Raw genomic sequence first — 20,902 nt, 5'->3', positions numbered from 1 at the left:
CCCATTTCCCACGAATTGAGGTTGTGCCTGCTGAGGAGGTCCGCTTCCCAGTTGTCCACTCCCAGAATGAATATGGCAGAGATGGCCCTTGCATTCGCCTCCGCCCAGAGGAGGATCTTCAACACCTCTCTGCTTCTTGTTCCCCCTTGTATGTTGATGTACGCCACTGCCGTGGCATTGTCCGACTGAACCTGGATCGCCTGATCCTTCAGGAGATGAGAAGCCTGCAGAAGAGCATTGTAAACTTCCCTGAGTTCCAGGATGTTTATTGGTAGGGCAGATTCTTGTTGTGACCAAATCCCCTGGAACTGAGCCCCTTGGGTCACAGCCCCAACCCCTGAGGCTGGCATCCGTTGTCAGTAAAATCCACGGCTGGATATTAAAACTCCTGCCCTCCACCAGGTGAGGAACCTGTATCCACCATAAGTGAGAAATCCCAGCTTGCGGGGACAACGTCACTTCCTGATGCATGTGAAGGTGAGACCCTGACCATTTGTCCAGCAGATCCATCTGAAATGGTCGGGCATGAAATCTGCCATATTGGATTGCCTCGTAAGCAGCCACCATCTTGCCCAGTAATCGGATGCAAAGATATATGGATACCTTGCGAGGACCGAGCACCGAGCAAACCATAGCCTGGATAGACAAGGCTTTGTCCCTCGAGAGAAGCACCTTTTGAGACACAGTATCCAGTATCATTCCCAGGAACTGAAGATGTTGGGTCAGTTCCACGTGAGTCTTCTGAAAATTTAGGATCCACCCATGATCTGTCAGCAGTCGAGTCGTCAGATCGATGCTGTCCAGCAGACGCTCCCTGGACACAGCCTTTATTAGGAGATCGTCCAAGTAGGGGACTATGTTCACTCCTATCATGCGCAGCTGCAGCATCATCTCCGCCATGACCTTGGTGAAAACCCTTGGAGCTGTGGATAATCCAAAGGGTAAGGCCTGAAACTGGAAATGGTCGTTCAATATGGCGAACCTGAGGTAAGCCTGATGAGGGGGCCACATGGGAATGTGTAGGTAAGCATCCTTGACATCCAGAGACACCATGAACTCCCCCTCCTCCAGCGCAGACACCACCGCCTGCAGGGATTCCATCTTGAATTTGAATACCCGCAGATACGAGTTTAGAGACTTCAAGTTCAAGATGGGCCGCACCGAACAGTCTGGTTTGGGTACAACAAAAAGACTGGAGTAAAAACCCCGATCGCGTAACTGAGAAGATACAGGCACCACCACCCCTATTTGCAAAAGCTTTTGAATAGCCTCCCATATCTTCCTGTCCTCAGCAGTGAGGGGAAAAGTAGTTAAAAACCTCTGAGGGATCTTACATTTTTTATCAGGGTTTAACCAAGCCTCCCTGGCTAGGGAGTTTAATTCCTTAGACCAGGCATTCCCAACCACAGTCCTCAAGGCACACCAACAGTGCAGGTTTTAGTGATATCCAGGCTTCAGCACAGATGGTTAAATCAAAAAAACTGAGATACTAATTAAGTCACCTATGTTCAAGCCTGGATATCACTAAAACCATGCCTGCCTTAAACACAGGAAAAGTTGCTGAGGTCTTTGGTCTAACATTAAAATATAATTCCTCATCTGGTTCCGCCTCCTGATCTGGTATGTGGAGGACCTCTCTAATAGCAAAGAGAGCCTCCACTCCAGGGGACAGAGAGCTGTCCTCATCCATATCATCATCATCCACATCTGGCTGATCAGAGTCAGAATCAGACTGTAATACCTGGGGCAGTGAGCGTTTATGGGATACCACTAGAGGGGGCTGATAAGCCTTCTTGGCATCTGCAGCCTTAGCCACACAATCAATAGATTATCTTAGCACCTGTCTCTCTCTTTTAGCAACCACCAATTCTGAATTTACATTCTGAATCATGCTTTTGAAGCTATCTAGCCAGTCAGGTGCCTGTGAACTGTGTCCCTGTGGTGACAAAGAACATTGTTCACACATGAATGACCCCACTGAAGAGGGGGTTGAGTTACAAGCAGTACACATAACCATGTCCTCAAACATTTTGGACAACCGTAATATAGTTTAGCCCACTAACACCTCCACACAGACTCTAGAGAGCCCCTGGAGACTGAGTAGTGGACACCAGCACACAGAAACACAGCAGTACGAAGTGTGAAAGTATGTCTATGACCTGATAGGAGTGCAGCAGCGCTACCGCTGGCGTGCTCCCCCCTTCTATGACCCCCTGGTACCAGTTTACAATCTGTAGCAGCCTAGGTCCCAGGAGGAGCAGTGTTCATGCAGCCTGATGATCCACAGCAGCAGGAAATGGTGCGTTCCCGCCTCTGTTCCCTCTCCGGGAAGCCCCACCCCCTGTAATGGTGCGCGGTCCCTGACAGTGATTTTATACTGACAATGTTAAAATAACATTATACATCCACACAAAGCCTTAAGACAGTGAGCACTGTGGGGCTTGTAGCCCATAGTTAGTTTGTCCGTGGCGGGCACCGCAGCTCCTGGCCCGAGACCGCCACGTTACTTGCCACCAACACTGCACCGGGGACCCGCTAACCGGGACCCCGATGTAACACTCACTGCACCTGGATCTTCGGCATCTGTTAGAGGGTGGCGGCTAGTGTGATCAGCACCTCAGGAGCTCAGTGTCCTGTCAGCTGGGATTACGAACCATTAACCCGCAGGAGGTTGGTTTGGTCCCCCCTCTAAGTCCCACGAAGCAGGTAGTCTGGTTGCCAACCAGAACTACCTGAAAATAATAAACTTAAAAGAAAAATCTCTGGAGCTCCAGAGAAGTGCACCCAGCTCCTCGGGCACATTTTTCTTAACTGAGTCTGATAGGAGGGGCATAGAGGGGAGGAGACAGCACACACATGCACACACTAAAAGTTTTTAAAGTGCTAGGCTCCAGTGGACCCGATCTATACCCATGGTACTAAAATACAAGACCCCAGTATCCACTAGGACGTAAGAGAAAAAAAAATCACCTGCCCAGACCTCTCAGGGGAAGAACCATTGTAAAGACAACAGGTGTAGAGGGAAGGCCATGTCTAAAAGCTACAGTCCGTTAGGGAAAAGAGAAGAATGTAGGTCCAGACCATGCCTACAGTACAAGTACATAATACCAACCACAGTGGATGGGAGGAATTGCCTCAAAGCTCGCTATGGAACCAGCGGCCTGCATTATTGGCTGGCACAAGAAGACTTTCCTGGCATCAGATAGGTGCTTCCCCATAGTAGATGATGTAACTGGGCTGAATGGGGAACAAACAGACTAATTTGGGCCTTGTCCTAAAATAGTGAGCTGATGTGTGGTATGTGTCTCTGGCAGCACACTGTTTAGCAGGGAAGACTCTCACTGTATTGTATGCTATTATGAGGGGTGTTGTAGTGTGGAATGCTTTCCAAGGCTCTTCTCTCTATTGGCTCAGACTTCTTACAGTTGATGGAGTATTTTCTCGAAGGGCTCAAACACGATGGTCACTGGACTGTGGTGTTTATCAGCATAGGATACTAGAACTCTTGCTCATGCCCTTCCTGGACATTTTTATGTAAAGAATGGGGAATCCTGGAACTTGTATTTCAGGGTGCATTAAGCTTGAGAGTGTAAAATACTCTGATTTGCTAACCAGCAAAAGCAGCCACTTAAATATATAATTGATAGTGAGATGAAAACATCGGGTTTATATATAACTAGTGATGTGCACCGGAAATTTTTCGGGTTATGTGTTTTGGTTTTGGATTTGGTTCCGCGGCCGTGTTTTGGATTCGGACGCGTTTTGGCAAAACCTCCCTGAAATTTTTTTGTCGGATTCGGGTGTGTTTTGGATTCGGGTGTTTTTTACAAAAAACCCTCAAAAACAGCTTAAATCATAGAATTTGGGGGTCATTTTGATCCCATAGTATTATTAATCTCAATAACCATAATTTCCACTAATTTTCAGTCTATTCTGAACACCTCACAATATTATTTTTAGTTCTAAAATTTGCACCGAGGTCGCTGGATGGCTAAGCTAAGCGACACAAGTGGCCGACACAAACACCTGGCCCATCTAGGAGTGGCACTGCAGTGTCAGGCAGGATGGCACTTCAAAAAAATTGTCCCCAAACAGCACATGATGCAAAGAAAAAGAGAGGCGCACCAAGGTCGCTGTGTGACTAAGCTAAGCGACACAAGTGGCCGACACAAACACCTGGCCCATCTAGGAGTGGCACTGCAGTGTCAGGCAGGATGGCACTTCAAAAAAATTGTCCCCAAACAGCACATGATGCAAAGAAAAATGAAAGAAAAAAGAGGTGCAAGATGGAAGGGCAACTTAGGTAGAATAAAGCCAGTTTGTGCAAGGGCCTCCAAATTGCCTCTTTTTCCTGCCAGTATACGTACGGACTGTCTGACGTGCCTACTTGGATGCGGTCACTCATATAATCCTCCACCATTCTTTCAATGGTGAGAGAATCATATGCAGTGACAGTAGACGACATGTCAGTAATCGTTGGCAGGTCCTTCAGTCCGGACCAGATGTCAGCACTCGCTCCAGACTGCCCTGCATCACCGCCAGCGGGTGGGCTCGGAATTCTGAGCCTTTTCCTCGCACCTCCAGTTGCGGGAGAATGTGAAGGAGGAGCTGTTGACGGGTCACGTTCCGCTTGACTTGACAATTTTCTCACCAGCAGGTCTTTGAACCTCTGCAGACTTGTGTCTGCCGGAAAGAGAGATACAACGTAGGTTTTAAATCTAGGATCGAGCACGGTGGCCAAAATGTAGTGCTCTGATTTCAACAGATTGACCACCCGTGAATCCTGGTTAAGCGAATTAAGGGCTCCATCCACAAGTCCCACATGCCTAGCGGAATCGCTCTGTTTTAGCTCCTCCTTCAATGTCTCCAGCTTCTTCTGCAAAAGCCTGATGAGGGGAATGACCTAACTCAGGCTGGCAGTGTCTGAACTGACTTCACGTGTGGCAAGTTCAAAGGGTTGCAGAACCTTGCACAACGTTGAAATCATTCTCCACTGCGCTTGAGTCAGGTACATTCCCCCTCATTTGCCTATATCGTGGGCAGATGTATAGGCTTGAATGGCCTTTTGCTGCTCCTCCATCCTCTGAAGCATATAGAGGGTTGAATTCACCTCGTTACCACCTCTTGCTTCAGATGATGGCAGGGCAGGTTCAGGAGTGTTTGCTGGTGCTCCAGTCTTCGGCACGCGGTGGCTGAATGCCGAAAGTGGCCCGCAATTCTTCGGGCCACCGACAGCATCTCTTGCACGCCCCTGTCGTTTTTTAAATAATTCTGCACCACCAAATTCAATGTATGTGCAAAACATGGGAAGTGCTGGAATTTGCCCAGATGTAATGCACGCACAATATTGGTGGCGTTGTCCGATGTCACAAATACCCAGGAGAGTCCAATTGGGGTAAGCCATTCTGCGATGATGTTCCTCAGTTTCCGTAAGAGGTTGTCAGCTGTGTGCCTCTTATGGAAAGCGGTGATACAAAGCGTAGCCTGCCTAGGAACGAGTTGGCGTTTGCGAGATGCTGCTACTGGTGCCGCCGCTGCTGTTCTTGCTGCGGGAGGCAATACATCTACCCAGTGGGCTGTCACAGTCATATAGTCCTGAGTCTGCCCTGCTCCACATGTCCGTGGTTAAGTGGACACTGGGTACAACTGCATTTTTTAGGACACTGGTGACTCTTTTTCTGAGGTCTGTGTACATTTTCGGTATCGCCTGCCTAGAGAAATGGAACCTAGATGGTATTTGGTACCGGGGACACAGTACCTCAATCAAGTCTCTAGTTGCCTGTGAATTAACGGTGGATACCGGAACCACGTTTCTCACCACCCAGGCTGACAAGACCTGAGTTATCCGCTTTGCAGCAGGATAACTGCTGTGATATTTCATCTTCCTCGCAAAGGACTGTTGGACAGTCAATTGCTTACTGGAAGTAGTACAAGTGGTCTTCCGACTTCCCCTCTGGGATGCCGATCGACTCCCAGCAGCAACAACAGCAGCGCCAGCAGCAGTAGGCGTTACACTCAAGGATGCATCGGAGGAATCCCAGGCAGGAGAGGACTCGTCAGACTTGCCAGTGACATGGCCTGCAGGACTATTGGCTTTCCTGTGTAAGGTGGAAATTGACACTGAGTGTTATGATTCCAGTACTTCTGACCAGAGGAGATCTTTATGACAAAGGCCAGAGTACTGGAAGGGAATGCTGGTTACGGGAGCAGGGAAGCCTAGTAACCCCTGGCGCCCTAACTCCGTTGTCTCGCCCGTGTTATCAGAAATCCCCTGCGAGACTATGGTTGCTTGAGCCCATGGCAGCCGCGTTTGAAGGGCGGATTATGTCTGCCCAACTCCGATGCCCCCTCAGGTCTCAATGGGAGACAAAGGGAAATCCGAGACAGGGTGATAACAAGGGGCCCTCTGACTAAACAACCAGGCCAGGGGCTACAAGCTAACTAAACTTAAACCAGAAGTATGTGCGGACAAACCGCCAGGGAAAAGGACAACCAAAATCCACTAATCCGTTACTCCTACCCAGCACCGCTGGATACCAGAGTGGATTTGTGGGAGCGGAATCCTCCGCAAAAGCTCCGAGACTCAATATAACAAATAATAAATAGTAAGCGGTCAAGCCGCAACACACGGCTACGCCGCGACTCACGAACACCACAGGATGTTAAAGGTGCTCGGTCAGGACTCCAGGAACAGATGACAACTTCCGAGTACTGGACCACTGAGGACAGGAACGACCGGATAGAGCAGGACTGGAAACACTCTCTGCAACAGATACAGCAAACAGGAAGCTATTACCGGCGTCTGTGAGAAGTCCTGAGAGTGCCTTTAAATGGAAGCCCTCCAATCAGGTGCCAGACAGGGCTAATTACAAACATGCCGTGCAGCTGCCATACTGCACGGCCAGGAAACAAGTGTGGTAATTAACTTTGGACCCAGCAACGGGGAACGCGGTCCGACAGTGGCGTCCCCGTTGCTAGGGTCTGTGCGGCTCCGTGCGCCCGGCGTCTAGCGTTGCCAGGGAGCCGGCGGCTGTCCGCGTACGGCGTCCCTGGTTGCTAGGCGCCGGGCCGCACTGACGAGCGGACCCTCGGCGCCTAACACTGAGGGAGTTGGTGGTGTGGTTTGCAGGAGCTTGGTTACAAGAGGAAGGGATTTAGTGGTCAGTGGACTGCTTCCGCTGTCATCCAAAGTTTTTGAACTTGTCACTGACTTCTGATGAATACGGACCAGGTGACGTATAAGGGAGGATGTTCCTAGGTGGTTAACGTCCTTACCCCTACTTATTACAGCTTGACAAAGGCAACACACGGCTTGACACCTGTTGTCCGCATTTGTGTTGAAATAATTCCACACCGAAGAGGTGATTTTTTTTGTATTTTGACCAGGCATGTCAATGGCCATATTCGTCCCACGGACAACAGGTGTCTCCCGGGGTGCCTGACTTAAACAAACCACCTCACCATCAGAATCCTTGTCAATTTCCTCCCCAGCGCCAGCAACACCCATATCCTCATCCTGGTGTACTTCCACAGTGACATCTTCAATTTGACTATCAGGAACTGGACTGCGGGTGCTCCTTCCAGCACTTGCAGGGGGCGTGCAAATGGTGGAAGGCGCAAGCTCTTCCCGTCCAGTGTTGGGAAGGTCAGGCATCGCAACCGACACAATTGGACTCTCCTTGGGGATTTGTGATTTAGAAGAACGCACAGTTCTTTGCTGTGCTTTTGCCAGCTTAAGTCTTTTCATTTTTCTAGCGAGAGGATGAGTGCTTCCATCCTCATGTGAATCTGAACCACTAGCCATGAACATAGGCCAGGGCCTCAGCCGTTCCTTGCCACTCCGTGTCGTAAATGGCATATTGGCAAGTTTACGCTTCTCATCAGACGCTTTCAATTTTGATTTTTGGGTCATTTTACTGAACTTTTGTTTTTTGGATTTTACATGCTCTCTAATATGACATTGGGCATCGGCCTTGGCAGACGACGTTGATGGCATTTCATCATCTCGGCCATGACTAGTGGCAGCAGCTTCAGCACGAGGTGGAAGTGGATCTTGATCTTTCCCTATTTTAACCTCCACATTTTTGTTCTCCATTTTTTAATGTGTGGAATTATATGCCAGTATCAATAGCAATGGCCTACTACTATATATACTGCGCACAACTGAAATGCACCACAGGTATGGATGGATAGTATACTTGACGACACAGAGGTAGGTAGAGCAGTGGCCTTCCGTACCGTACTGCTATATATACTGGTGGTCACTGTCAGCAAACTGCAAAACTAAAATGCACCACAGCTATAGAATCTAGATGGATAGTATACTTGACGACACAGAGGTAGGTAGAGCAGTGGCCTTCAGTACCGTACTGCTATATATACTGGTGGTCACTGTCAGCAAAACTCTGCACTGTACTCCTCCTATATAATACTGCTGGTCCCCAGTCCCCACAATAAAGCAGTGTGAGCACAGATATATGCAGCACACTGAGCACAGATATGGAGTGTTTTTCAGGCAGACAACGTATACTGGTGGTCACTGTCAGCAAAACTCTGCACTGTACTCCTCCTATATAATACAGCTGCTCCCCAGTCCCCACAATTAAGGAATAAGCACAAATATTTTTGCATCAAGATTAATAAACGGAGAGGACGCCAGCCACGTCCTCTCCCTAACATTTCCAATGCACGAGTGAAAATGGCAGCGACGCGCGGCTCATTATATAGAATCCGAATCTCACGAGAATCCGACAGCGGGATGATGACGTTCGGGCGCGCTCGGATTAACCGAGCCATACGGGAGAATCCGAGTATGCCTCGGACCCGTGTAAAATGGGTGACGTTCGGGGGGGGTTCGGTTTCCGAGGAACCGAACCCGCTCATCACTATATATAACGATACAGTTTAATTAATTAAAGTTACAAAATGAACAACATATAATAACAATGTATATAATGTAATCTACTGTTCCCATTAAATTCTAAAATCGGCTGCAGCATGAGTTTGTAATCTCTATTCACAATACTGTAGTTTCAAGGGCGGCTCAGCAGTATACAGTGTATGGGTTAGACTCTCAAATTACTGGATAAGCCAAATAACTTGGAATCTCAGTCCACAATTTAACAAAGCACTCATTCCGAGTTGATCGCTCGCTAGCTGCTTTTAGCAGCAGTGCAAATGCTAAGCCGCCGCCCTCTGGGAGTGTATCTTAGCTTAGCAGAAGTGCGAACAAAAGATTAGCAGAACTCCTCGAAAAAATGTTCATGCCGTTTCTGAGTAGCTCCAAACCTACTCCTTCCTTGCGATCACTGCAGTTTAGTTCCTGCTTTGACATCACAAACACGCCCTGCGTTCGGCCAGCCACTCCCCCTTTTCTCCAGGCACGCCTGCGTTTTTTAGCACACTCCCAGAAAACACTCAGTTACCTCCCAGAAACGTCCCTTTCCTGTCAATCACTCCCCGATCAGCCGTGCGACTGAAAAGCGCCGCTAGACCTTGTGTAAAACTGCATAGTTTTGTGTGAAATAACTTCGCGCATGCGTACTGCGGCCCTTACGCATGCGCAGAAATGCCGCTTTTTTACCTAATCGCTGTGCTGCAACCGTAAACAGCTAGCGATCAACTCGGAATGAGGGCCATGGTTTTGCCCAATTACTAACAAATTTGCTGCTGCAATCAGATCTGAATTAGGCCCATTGGGGGTCATTCCGAGTTGTTCGCTCGCAAGCTGCTTTTAGCAGCTTTGCACACGCTAAGCCGCCGCCTACTGGGAGTGAATCTTAGCTTATCAAAATTGCGAACGAAAGATTAGCAGAATTGCGAATAGACACTTCTTAGCAGTTTCTGAGTAGCTCCAGGCTTACTCGGCATCTGCGATCAGTTCAGTGCTTGTCGTTCCTGGTTTGACGTCACAAACACACCCAGCGTTCGCCCAGCCACTCCCGCGTTTTTCCCAGAAACGGTAGCGTTTTTTCACACACACCCATAAAACGGCCAGTTTCCGCCCAGAAACACCCACTTCCTGTCAATCACATTACGATCACCAGAACGAAGAAAAAACCTCGTAATGCCGTGAGTAAAATACCTAACTGCATAGCAAATTTACTTGGCGCAGTCGCACTGCGGACATTGCGCATGCGCATTAGCGACTATTCGCTCCGTTGCGACAAAAAAATAACGAGCGAACAACTCGGAATGACCCCCATTATCTCTACGGCGATATTAGGTAGAATGTGGCCTTTGCTGTGCTGTTTGTAATGTAGGTAGATCTGCAGTATTAAAGATAAAGAGAATTACCTGTCCTTTAAACAGCACCAGATGCACTGTGCTTGTGCATCTCAATCTCCGTGATCAGATGCAGTAGATCTCAGCAGGGGTGTATCCAGAGCCGGCCCTACCCAATATGATGCCCTAGGCAAGATTTTGGCTGGTGCCCCCTAGCACCAACGCTAGTTCCGCCTCTGACCCTGCACCCCTTTCCCAGCACAATCACCCCTCACCTATACCAGTCCTTATTTTGGTTTCCCTACCCCCTGTAATTTAAATAAGAACAGTGCGCACATTCAGCACACAGCCCAAAAAGGTATGTGTTCTTGCTGGGAAGGGGCATGGCCACACAACAGTACCCCCAATTCAAATTATGCCACACAGTACTGCAACTTTGTTCACAATTTATCATGCAATAGTGTCCCTTATTCACATTACATCACACAGTAGTACCACTTTACCTTATATACACTACTAATCACAGTAGTTCCCCTCATTCACATAACATCATACTGAATTGCTCCTTATTCACATTACACCACACCATATTGCTCTTTATTCTCATTACACCACACCATATTGCTCCTTATTCACATTACACCATACCATATTGCTCTTTATTCACATTAGACCACACAGTAGTGCCCTTTCTATACACATTTGCTGCACATTATTAATGCATTATACACATAAAAAGCATAATGACCCTTACACATATGCTGAACACTATTGCACAACCAACCCACTCACACACACAGCACTCACACAGCCGCTAACACTGGGACCTCTGCCTCTGCTTGGATACCTAAATCTTACACCATGCAACAGGAGATGCCTGGCGCGAGTCAACTGGTAGCCCTGCTAACGTCGGGTGCCTGTGTTTGATGAAAATGCATCTTATTTGCATTGCTATGTGGCTAGGATGCACAAGCAGATTCTCCTGATTAAAATGATATGCGGCATGCCTATATTCTGTGTGTGACTGCGGCTGTATCTGCATACGAAATGCTACACACACAATATAGGCATGCCGCATATCATTTTAATCAGCAGAAGCTGCTTGTGCCCCTAGGCATACCAGATGCCCTAGGCAATTGCCTAGTTTGCCTATACCTAAGGCCGGCTCTGGGTGTATCTAGGGGTCCTAGCGCCCCTGGCAGAGTAAAGGTCTGGTGCCCCACACCATCCCCGCTTATATTTAAAATATATATGGTGCATGTGCCAAAAAAGGGGCATGGCCACTTAATAGTACCCAAATACAAATTACACCACACAGTAGCATCCCTTACTATATATTACACAGCATAGTAATGTCCGATATTCACGTTATTCTACACAGTAATACCCCTTATACACATTGTGCCACACAGTAGTGCCTATATATATATATATATATATATATATATAAAATAATTTCACTTTTAGAACCAACAGGCAGTAGCTGTCCACCCCCAAACCCCTCCCTCCCACCCAACCAACCATAAGTTCCTCACCTGCACTGACGCCCAGGAACAACCATACCAGGAAGCAGCAGCAGCCACTGTAATTGGCGCCAGTGTCCGGTATTGTGCTACAATCAAGAAACTACATAAACTACACCTCACAGCAGTCCTTGCTGCAGTGAGCTCCCGGCAGCAAGGGTTGCTGGGAGTTGTAGTTTATGTAGTTTCTTGATTGTAATTGGTGCCGGTGTCCGACACCGCGCTACAGTGGCTGCCGCTGCTGCCTGCTATGATCGTTCCTAGGCATCAGTGCGGGTGAGGAACTATCAGTGGTGGTGAGGTGGGGGTGGACAGCGGCTGCCATTAAAATTGAATCTACCTACTGGCCGCAGGTGGCACCACCAATAGATACGCCCCTGGATCTCAGCCTCCCTAAATTGTGACTGGGGCACAGATGGCAGGTCCCCTAGTGTCTCATTGTAGATGTGCGGCTCCCTCAGAACAGAATAAAATGGGATCACCCTTGGTGATTGCCAATGCTGTGTGGGACGCAGGGGGTAATTCAGAGTTGATCGTAGCAGCAAATTTGTTAGCAGGTGGGCAAAACCATGTGCACTGCAGGGGGGGGGGGGGGCAGATATAACATGTGCAGAGAGAGTTAGATTTGGGTGGGGAGTGTTCAAACTGAAATCTAAATTGCAGTGTAAAAATAAAGCAGCCAGTATTTACCCTGCACAGAAACAAAATAACAATATAACCCACCCAAATCTAACTCTCTCTGCACATGTTACATCTGCCCCCTCTGCAGTGCACATGGGTGGTCATTCCGAGTTGATCGCAGCCAGCAACTTTTTGCTGCTGCGATCAACTAGTCCACGCCTATGGGGGAATGTATTTTAGCTTAGCAGGGATCCGATCGCTTGTGCAGCCCTGCTAAGCTAAAAAAATTTCAAGCAGAACTAGCCCTGGACATACTTACCCTGTGCGACGATCTCAGCGATGCTGGGGGCAGCTTTGACGTCAGACATCTGCCCTCCGTTCTCCTGGACACGCCTGCGTTTTCTTCACCACTCCCTGAAAACGGCAGGCAACAGTCCGGTGACGCCCGGGAATGCCTTCTTTCTGTCAATCTTCTTGCGGTCGTCTCTGCGGCCGCTTTCTTCGTTGTTCGCGACGTAACCTGGTGACCCGCGTACGCAGGGCGGCCGCCGTGCATGCGCATTCCGGACCCATTCGCACCTCTGCGACAAACCGCTGCGTGCGAACGGGTCAGAATGACCCCCATGGTTTTGTCCAACTGCTAATAAATTTGCTGCTACGATCAACTCTGAATTACCCCCTCAGTGCCTTGTTTAGTGAGAAAACCACACCTAAATCCGGCAGATCCCGACGTCAGCACTGGGATTCCACTGAGCTGGTCCCACACATCACCGGCAACCACCGCGGGGGATCACTTTTAATGTGAGCCGCAGTACTGCAGCACATTAACGGGACCAATCGGCTTTAGGGCCTAATTCAGGGTTGATCACAGCAGCAAATTTGTTAGCAGCTGGGCAAAACCATGTGCACTGCATGGGGGGTGGGGGGGCAGATATAACATGTGCAGAGAGTTAGATTTGGGTGGGGTATTTTCAAACTGAAATCTAAATTGCAGTGTAAAAATAAAGCAGGCAGCATTTACCCTGCACAGAAACAAAATAACCTACCCAAATCTAAAGGCCCATACACACTGGGCGATTTTGAGCTGAAAGCAGGTCACTTTTGGTGTTTTGAGCTGCTTTTAGCTCAAAACCGCCCAGTGTGCATGCACAAGCGATGAGCGGTGAGCGCTGATGCGTATTACCAGTAGATGAACGGGGGGGTGAGCAGCTTTCCATAGTGTCCTGTTATGGAAAGCCGCTCACCCCCCCTGACATCGCTGGGCAGACGGGAAAATCTCTCAGTGTGTATGCACTGAGCGATTTTCAGCCCAGCGATGTCAGCAATCATCGCTGTGCATACACGCTGGGCAAAAACGCCCAGTGTGTATGCACCTTTACTCACAAATTTGCTGCTGCGATCAACTCTGAACTACCCCCTTAGTCATGGTTCTTGTAAGTTTTTTGCAAACCCCCCCCCCCCCCAACAAAAAAAACAAACTAAAAAAAAATGTTTTTTTGTAATTTTAAATATATTTAGAATTCTTTTTAGTTCTTAAAGAACAGATAAAATATAATTTAACCGTGCATTAAATTATTGAAAAAATATATACACATGCATTTCCTGTGTTACTTAATGTTTAAATGTTGTTCATTGACAGCCCTGAGATGCCAGAAAATGAAGCCACATTCGCAATCACAGCTGGTGGTATCAGTGATGCAAAAGAGTGACAATTGATCTACATCAGAGAGAGACATTCCGCGTGAGATTTAGCATATATTACCATACCAGTGCATTTCTATACTTAACAGTAGAGACATTATTAAACTGATGACCACATAATGTATTTACAACATGAATGGTTCAATTGCTTGTTTTCAAAGTTTCCCTAGGCTTCATTTTAAATTATAATCAATGTTTGGTTTAATGTACTTGTATTTGTTTTCAGTTTGATGTTTTAACATAAATATAGAATTAAGTCATCAGCATATATTAAAGCTAAAACTATCACCAGACTCTTTTATTTCCTCATCCTTTCCCTGACTTGCAGAAAGATACATTTTGAATTCTTCATTCTTTGTGCTGGGAGAATATTTAAATAGGAGGGAGATGTCTCTGTCAGTGGCGTAAGTTCGTCACAGTCGCCCGGATGCAAGATAAATATTGGTGCCCCCCTATTTCCTATATTAAGATAAATGTATGTATGTATGTATGTATGTATGTATGTGTGCGTGTATGTATATGTGTGTGTGTGTGTGTATGGAGTGTTCTGAAAAAAATTTATATACCGTATTTATACATTTAATTGTCTTTTATTTTAAATCACACATTTCTTAGCAGTCATACCCAGGATTAGAACCCATGACCTGTTACACTAACAGCAGACACTTTACTGATGGAGTTATTTGCTCCTGTGGAGGAAGCATGAGAATTCTAACTATATGAAGTTATGTGTAATTGTCAGAGAAGTAGCTTCATATAGTTAGAATTCTCATATTTCCTATTCAGGAGCAAACAGTTTCATCAGTAAGGTGCCGCATCCATTGTAATAGGTTGTGGTTTCTAATCATGACACTTATAAAATGTGTATATTCAGTATAATAAAGTGGGTGTGATTTGTAAGGTGCAGGGACCAGTGAAGAAGTCGGCCACTGAAAAGACAGCGGCAGCTGTCAATTAACTTAATTCAATGGTGTCACAGAATGGGAGGAGAGGTTCCCCCCTTCAGAGCAGGAGCCCGGCGGCAGATGACACCGCTGCCTCCCAGAGTTCTGCCTCTGGTCTCGGTGTAATTCATGAAGCCACAACATCAATTGAATAGTAGACACCTTTCACTTAAGCCCCCGACAGACTCTGCGATGAGCTGCCCCACGGCAGATACGGCCGACGGGCGACCCGGTGGCGGGGGGGATGTAACAGGGGGTGTGAAGTTTCTTCACTTGCGACAGGGCACCAACGATGAACGAGTGCGGGGCCGTGAATCGTTCATCATTGGTGCCTACACACTGCACGATATGAATGAGTTCTCGTTCATTAATGATTGAGTGTTATCTGCCAGTGTGTAGGGCCCTTAACTGTAAGTCAGACCCATAACTAGACATTGGCATCCCTCCATATTTTTCAAACAGGGATATAAGGTGAGCCCTGGCGCCCAGTGAAAGCACTTGTTATGATGCCCCTTCCACGTGATATATGCACACATTTATAGAACAACCATACTAACAGAACACTACCAAGAAAATGGATTTGACACCTTTCCTCTTATACCACAATTTATGCACTTAATTTGTGAGCTCTCTGTCATTTATACCCCTTTCACACCGCAAATATATCCCGGGATGTTGCAGGGTCGAGCCAGCTCAACCCGGGTCGATGTGCAGTCTAAAAGCACCACTTTTGAATATCCCGGGTCAAGTAACCCTGCATTTCAACCCGGTATAAAAGCAGTGTTAAACACGTGTTGGATCCGGGTCAATGTGCACTCAAAAGTGTCCAACCCGGGTTATTCAACCCTGCATTCATGTAAAAGTGCTGATTGGCTGTTCTTGTATGCCTTGATGATGTCAGCAGCCTGAGCAGAGAACATTAAGAATTAGAGCTATTAAGAATTAGGGGTGAGGCAGAGATTGCTAGGCAGCTTATTGCATGCCTCCCAACTTATTAAAAGTACAAAGAAGGACCTTGGGGCGCTTCCAAAAAGGGGGCATAGCCTATATGAAAGGGGCATGGTCTCATGGCAGAGCCATGATCGCAAGTCATGCCCCCCTTGTACTGTCACTGAGGGGGCATGCCCAGCGCTCTCTGAGCTGCTCGCATGCCCCCTCTCGCTTTGTCACCTGTGAATAGATGCTGTGCGCACAACATCTATTCACCGCTGCTCTGCTAAGCAGTGCAGCAGTGACGGGAGCCTCCCAACTGCCCCCCCCCCCCCCACCCCACTGCGGGATGAGAGTGGGATAGTCCCAAAAAAACGTGATTGTCCCACGGAAATCAGGACAGTTGGGAGGTATGTTACTGGAACAGTTAAAGATGCAATTGGGTCATTCCATGAAAATGGTTTTATGTCACGTTTGTTACCAATTTTCATGACAAGCTTTGCATCAAAATTAAAACATATCATGTACCATACCTCCCAACATTTCTTTTTTATAAAGCGGGACACACGCGCTGTGAAGCCGCGCGTGCTCCGAGAAAGGGGGCGTGACCTAAGAAAAGGGGGCGTGGCTTTGCGGAGGACCCGCTATCGCGAGCCACGCCCCTGTTTTTGTCACTGAGGGGGCATGCCCAGCGCTCTGTGAGCCGCTGGCATGGCCCCTCTCCCTCTGACTTCAGTGAATAGACGCTGTGCGCATGCGCACAGCGTCTATTCACCGCTGCTCTGCTAAGCAGGGCAGCGGGTGACAGAGCCTCCCAACTGCCCCCCCCCCCCCCCACCGCGGGACACTGTGGCCCGTGGGTGGGACAGCAGGACAGTCCCCAAAAAACGTGACTGTCCCGCGAAAATCGGGACAGTTGGGAGGTATGCATGTACCACACAAACAACATTTACTTTGCACAAAATATTCAAAACACATGCTCAAAAAAAATATATTTCTCTTACGTCCTAGAGGATACTGGGGTCCACATTAGTACCATGGTGTATAGACGGGTCCACTAGGAGCCTTGGACACTTTAAGAAATCAATAGTGTGCACTAGCTCCTCCCTCTATACTCCTCCCACCAGATTCAGTTTAGAAAATGTGCCTTGGAGGAGACGGTCACGCTCAGGGAAGCTCCTGAACAGTTTTCTGTATTTATTTTCTGTTTGTTGTTTTCAGACAGGTCTGGTTAGCACCAGACTGCCTGCTTTGTGGGACTTACGGGGGAGAATGGCCCAACTTCCTAAAGAGTTAATGGTCCAGTTTATCCGCTGACAGGACACCGAGCTCCTGAGGGATTCATTCGCAAGCCCCACCACTGCGAGCGTACCCTCCCGCAGCACGCAGCCACCCCTAACAGAGCCAGAAGATAGAAGAGTGGTGAATACAGTGCCGGCGTCCCGGTTAGCGGGTCACCGGCGGGAATAGCAGCACAAGGGTAGGAGCACAGCGCTGATGCAGGCTGCACTCCAGGAGGATCAGGAGGACATACCCATAAGTGTGTCCCGCTGTGAGGGGCGCGCTGAGCCACCAATCATTACCCACACTGGCCAACAGACCTAACAAGGGTTTTAACCCTCTGTTAGACACACTAATACCACAGGCCAGTATAAAAAAAAGGGAAGCCGCGCACCATTACGGGGGCGGGGCTTCACTATGAGTGGATCCAGCAGCTCACCAGTGCCATTTTTCCTCTGTAGCTTACACTGACAGAAATCACAGGGAAGCGCAGCTCCTCCAAAAAGACTCCACATCTCCTCAGTGGTGCCAGGGGGTCTTAGAAGGAAGGGGGGGGGGGGGGGGAAGTGTTGTAGTATACTAAGCCCTAATAAGGGACTTAGTGTGGCAACCTAGCTGAGTTTTTACTTGGCTACAAGGGCACTGTGTGGCTAGCTCCATTTTCTGTGTCTCCCTGCGGGCTCTGTGTGGGTTAAACTGTGTTTTCACCTTTTGTGTGTGGGTGTGTGTCACGTTACCATGTCCAGGGACTGTGTTTCCTGCACAGCAGAGTGTCTGTCCTCCCCCGGAGACTCACTACCCTGTACTCAGGATAGTGCACATTCTCAGGCTAGTGGGGTTGAACCCCCATGGTTAGAGTCCATTAAAAGGATGATATCCAGTATTTCTACTAAACTATCCCATACTGAGAAAGAGACGCAATTCTTAAGACAGTCTATGGATGACCTGATGAATAGAGATTCAGTTCCCATACCAGTGTCTCAGGCCCCCACCATTTGCCCACAAAAGCATACTTTGGACCAGCTCATGCAGGCTGATACTGATCACGATACATAAGACCCAGAGGAGGGTCAAGTGGATGCGAGTGGAAAGGATGCTGTCCTGTCACAGGGAACACAGGCCCTGATAGAAGCTATTAGAAATGTCCTGCACATTCCTGACAGGGTGGCGGAGGTAGAGGAGGAATCTTATTTTAATGTAAAAAATAAATCCTCAGCAACTTTTCCTGCATCAAAGGAATTGAATGCTCTGTTTGATGAAACTTGGGCTAATCCCTAAAAGATGAATTACATCCTTTCCATTTCCACTGGAAGATAGAAAGAAATGTGAAAATCCGCTGATTGTGGACGCATCGGTGTCTAGGTTGTCACGTAAGATAGTTTCTCTGACGTCCTAGTGGATGCTGGGGACTCCGTAAGGACCAAGGGGATATAGCGGCTCCGCAGGAGACAGGGCACAATAATAAAAGCTTTAGGATCAGGTGGTGTGCACTGGCTCCTCCCCCTATGACCCTCCGCCAAGCCTCAGTTAGATTTTTGTGCCCTGCCGAGAAGGGTGCAATCTAGGTGGCTCTCCTGAGCTGCTTAGAATAAAAGTTTAAGTTAGTTTTTTTTCTTTTAGTGAGACCTGCTGGCAACAGGCTCACTGCTACGAGGGACTTAGGGGAGAGAAGTAAACTCACCTGCGTGCAGGATGGATTTGCTTCTTAGGCTACTGGACACCATTAGCTCCAGAGGGAGTCGGAACACAGGTCTCACCCTGGGGTTCGTCCCGGAGCCGTGCCGCCGACCCCCCTTGCAGATGCCGAAGTTGAAGAGGTCCAGAAACAGGCGGCAGAAGACTTTCAGTCTTCATAAGGTAGCGCACAGCACTGCAGCTGTGCGCCATTGTTGTCAGCACACTTCACCAACAGTCACCAACTGTCACTGAGGGTGCAGGGCGCTGGGGGGGGCGCCCTGGGCAGCAATGTATAATACCTTTTTATGGCTAAAATACATCACATATAGCCCTTGAGGCTATATGGATGTATTTAACCCCTGCCAGATCTCACAAACTCCGGGAGAAGAGCCCGTCGAAAAGGGGGCGGGGCCTATTCTCCTCAGCACACGGCGCCATTTTCCTGCTCAGCTCTGCTGTGAGGAAGGCTCCCAGGCTCTCCCCTGCACTGCACTACAGAAACAGGGTTAAAACAGAGAGGGGGGGCACTTATTTGGCGATATGATTACATATATAAAAATGCTATAAGGGAAAACACTTGTATAAGGGGTTGACCCTGTATAATTATAGCGTTTTTGGTGTGTGCTGGCAAACTCTCCCTCTGTCTCCCCAAAGGGCTAGTGGGGTCCTGTCCTCTATCAGAGCATTCCCTGTGTGTGTGCTGTGTGTCGGTACGTGTGTGTCGACATGTAGGAGGACGATGTTGGTGAGGAGGCGGAGCAAATTGCCTGTATTGGTGATGTCACTCTCTAGGGAGTCGACACTGGAATGGATGGCTTATTTAGGAATTACGTGATAATGTCAACACGCTGCAAGGTCGGTTGACGACATGAGACGGCCGGCAAACAAATTAGTACCTGTCCAGGCGTCTCAGACACCGTCAGGGGCTTGTAAAAACGCCCATTTACATCAGTCGGTTGACACAGACACAGACACGGACACTGACTCCAGTGTCGACGGTGAATAAACAAACGTATTTTCCTTTAGGGCCACACGTTTCATGTTAAGGGCAATGAAGGAGGTGTTACATATTTCTGATACTACAAGTACCACAAATAAGGGTATTATGTAGGGTGTGAATAAACTACTTGTAGTTTTTCCTGAATCAGATAAATTAAATGAAGTGTGTGATGATACGTGGGTTTCCTCCGATAGAAAATTATTGGCGGTATACCCTTTCCCGCCAGAAGTTAGGGCGAGTTGGGAAACACACCTTAGGGTGGATAAGGCGCTCACACGCTTATAAAAACAAGGGGCGTTACCGTCTCCAGATACGGCAGCCCTCAAGGAGCCAGCTGATAGGAAGCTGAAAAATATCCTAAAAGTATATACACACATACTGGTGTTATACTACGACCAGCAATCGCCTCAGCCTGGATGTGCAGCGCTGAGGGGGCTTGGTCGGATTTCCTGACTGAAAATATTGATACCCTTGACAGGGACAAGATTTTATTGACTATAGATGCATTTCTATATATGCGAGATGCGCAGAGGGATATTTGCATTCTGGCATCAAGAGTAAACGTGATGTCCATATCTGCCAGACGAAGACACGACAGTGGTCAGGTGATGCAGATTCCAGACGGCACATGGAAGTATTGCCGTATAAAGGGGCGGTCCATCGGACCTGGTGGCCATGGCAACAGCTGAAAAATCCACCTTTTGTTACCCCAAGTCACATCTCAGCAGAAAAGGACACAGTCTTTTCAGTCTCAGTCCTTTCGTCCCCATAAGGGCAGGCGGGCAAAAGGGCCAGTCATATCTGCCCAGGGGTAGAGGAAAGGGAAGAAGACTGCAGCAGGCAGCCCATTCCCAGGAACAGAAGCCCTCCACAGCTTCTGCCAAGTCCGCAGCATGACGCTGGGGCAGTACAAGCGGACTCAGGTGCGGTAGGGGGTCATCTCAAGAGTTTCAGCACGCAGGGGGCTCACTCACAAGTGGACTCCTGGATCCTACACGTAG

The 20,902-nt window shown here is 48.2% G+C and overlaps 1 protein-coding gene across 5 annotated transcripts in view; it reads left to right on the top strand.

The window, feature by feature from the left end:
- DMC1 (DNA meiotic recombinase 1) overlaps window positions 1-14,362 on the top strand; it is a 465,896-nt gene extending 451,534 nt beyond the window's left edge. For all 5 annotated transcript variants that reach the window (XM_063938805.1, XM_063938803.1, XM_063938804.1 and 2 more), the window contains one exon: window positions 14,008-14,362. In XM_063938805.1, coding sequence (XP_063794875.1) covers window positions 14,008-14,077 — 70 coding nt within the window. In that variant the 3' untranslated portion in view covers window positions 14,078-14,362. The remainder of the gene's footprint in view (window positions 1-14,007) is intronic.
- The last annotated feature ends 6,540 nt before the right edge of the window (window positions 14,363-20,902 follow it).

This window comes from Pseudophryne corroboree, chromosome 9 (genome assembly GCF_028390025.1).
Source record: "Pseudophryne corroboree isolate aPseCor3 chromosome 9, aPseCor3.hap2, whole genome shotgun sequence".
NCBI lineage: Eukaryota > Metazoa > Chordata > Amphibia > Anura > Myobatrachidae > Pseudophryne > Pseudophryne corroboree.
The sequence above is the reverse complement of the archived record's forward strand: the minus strand, read 5'-3'. Positions and strand labels throughout refer to the sequence as shown.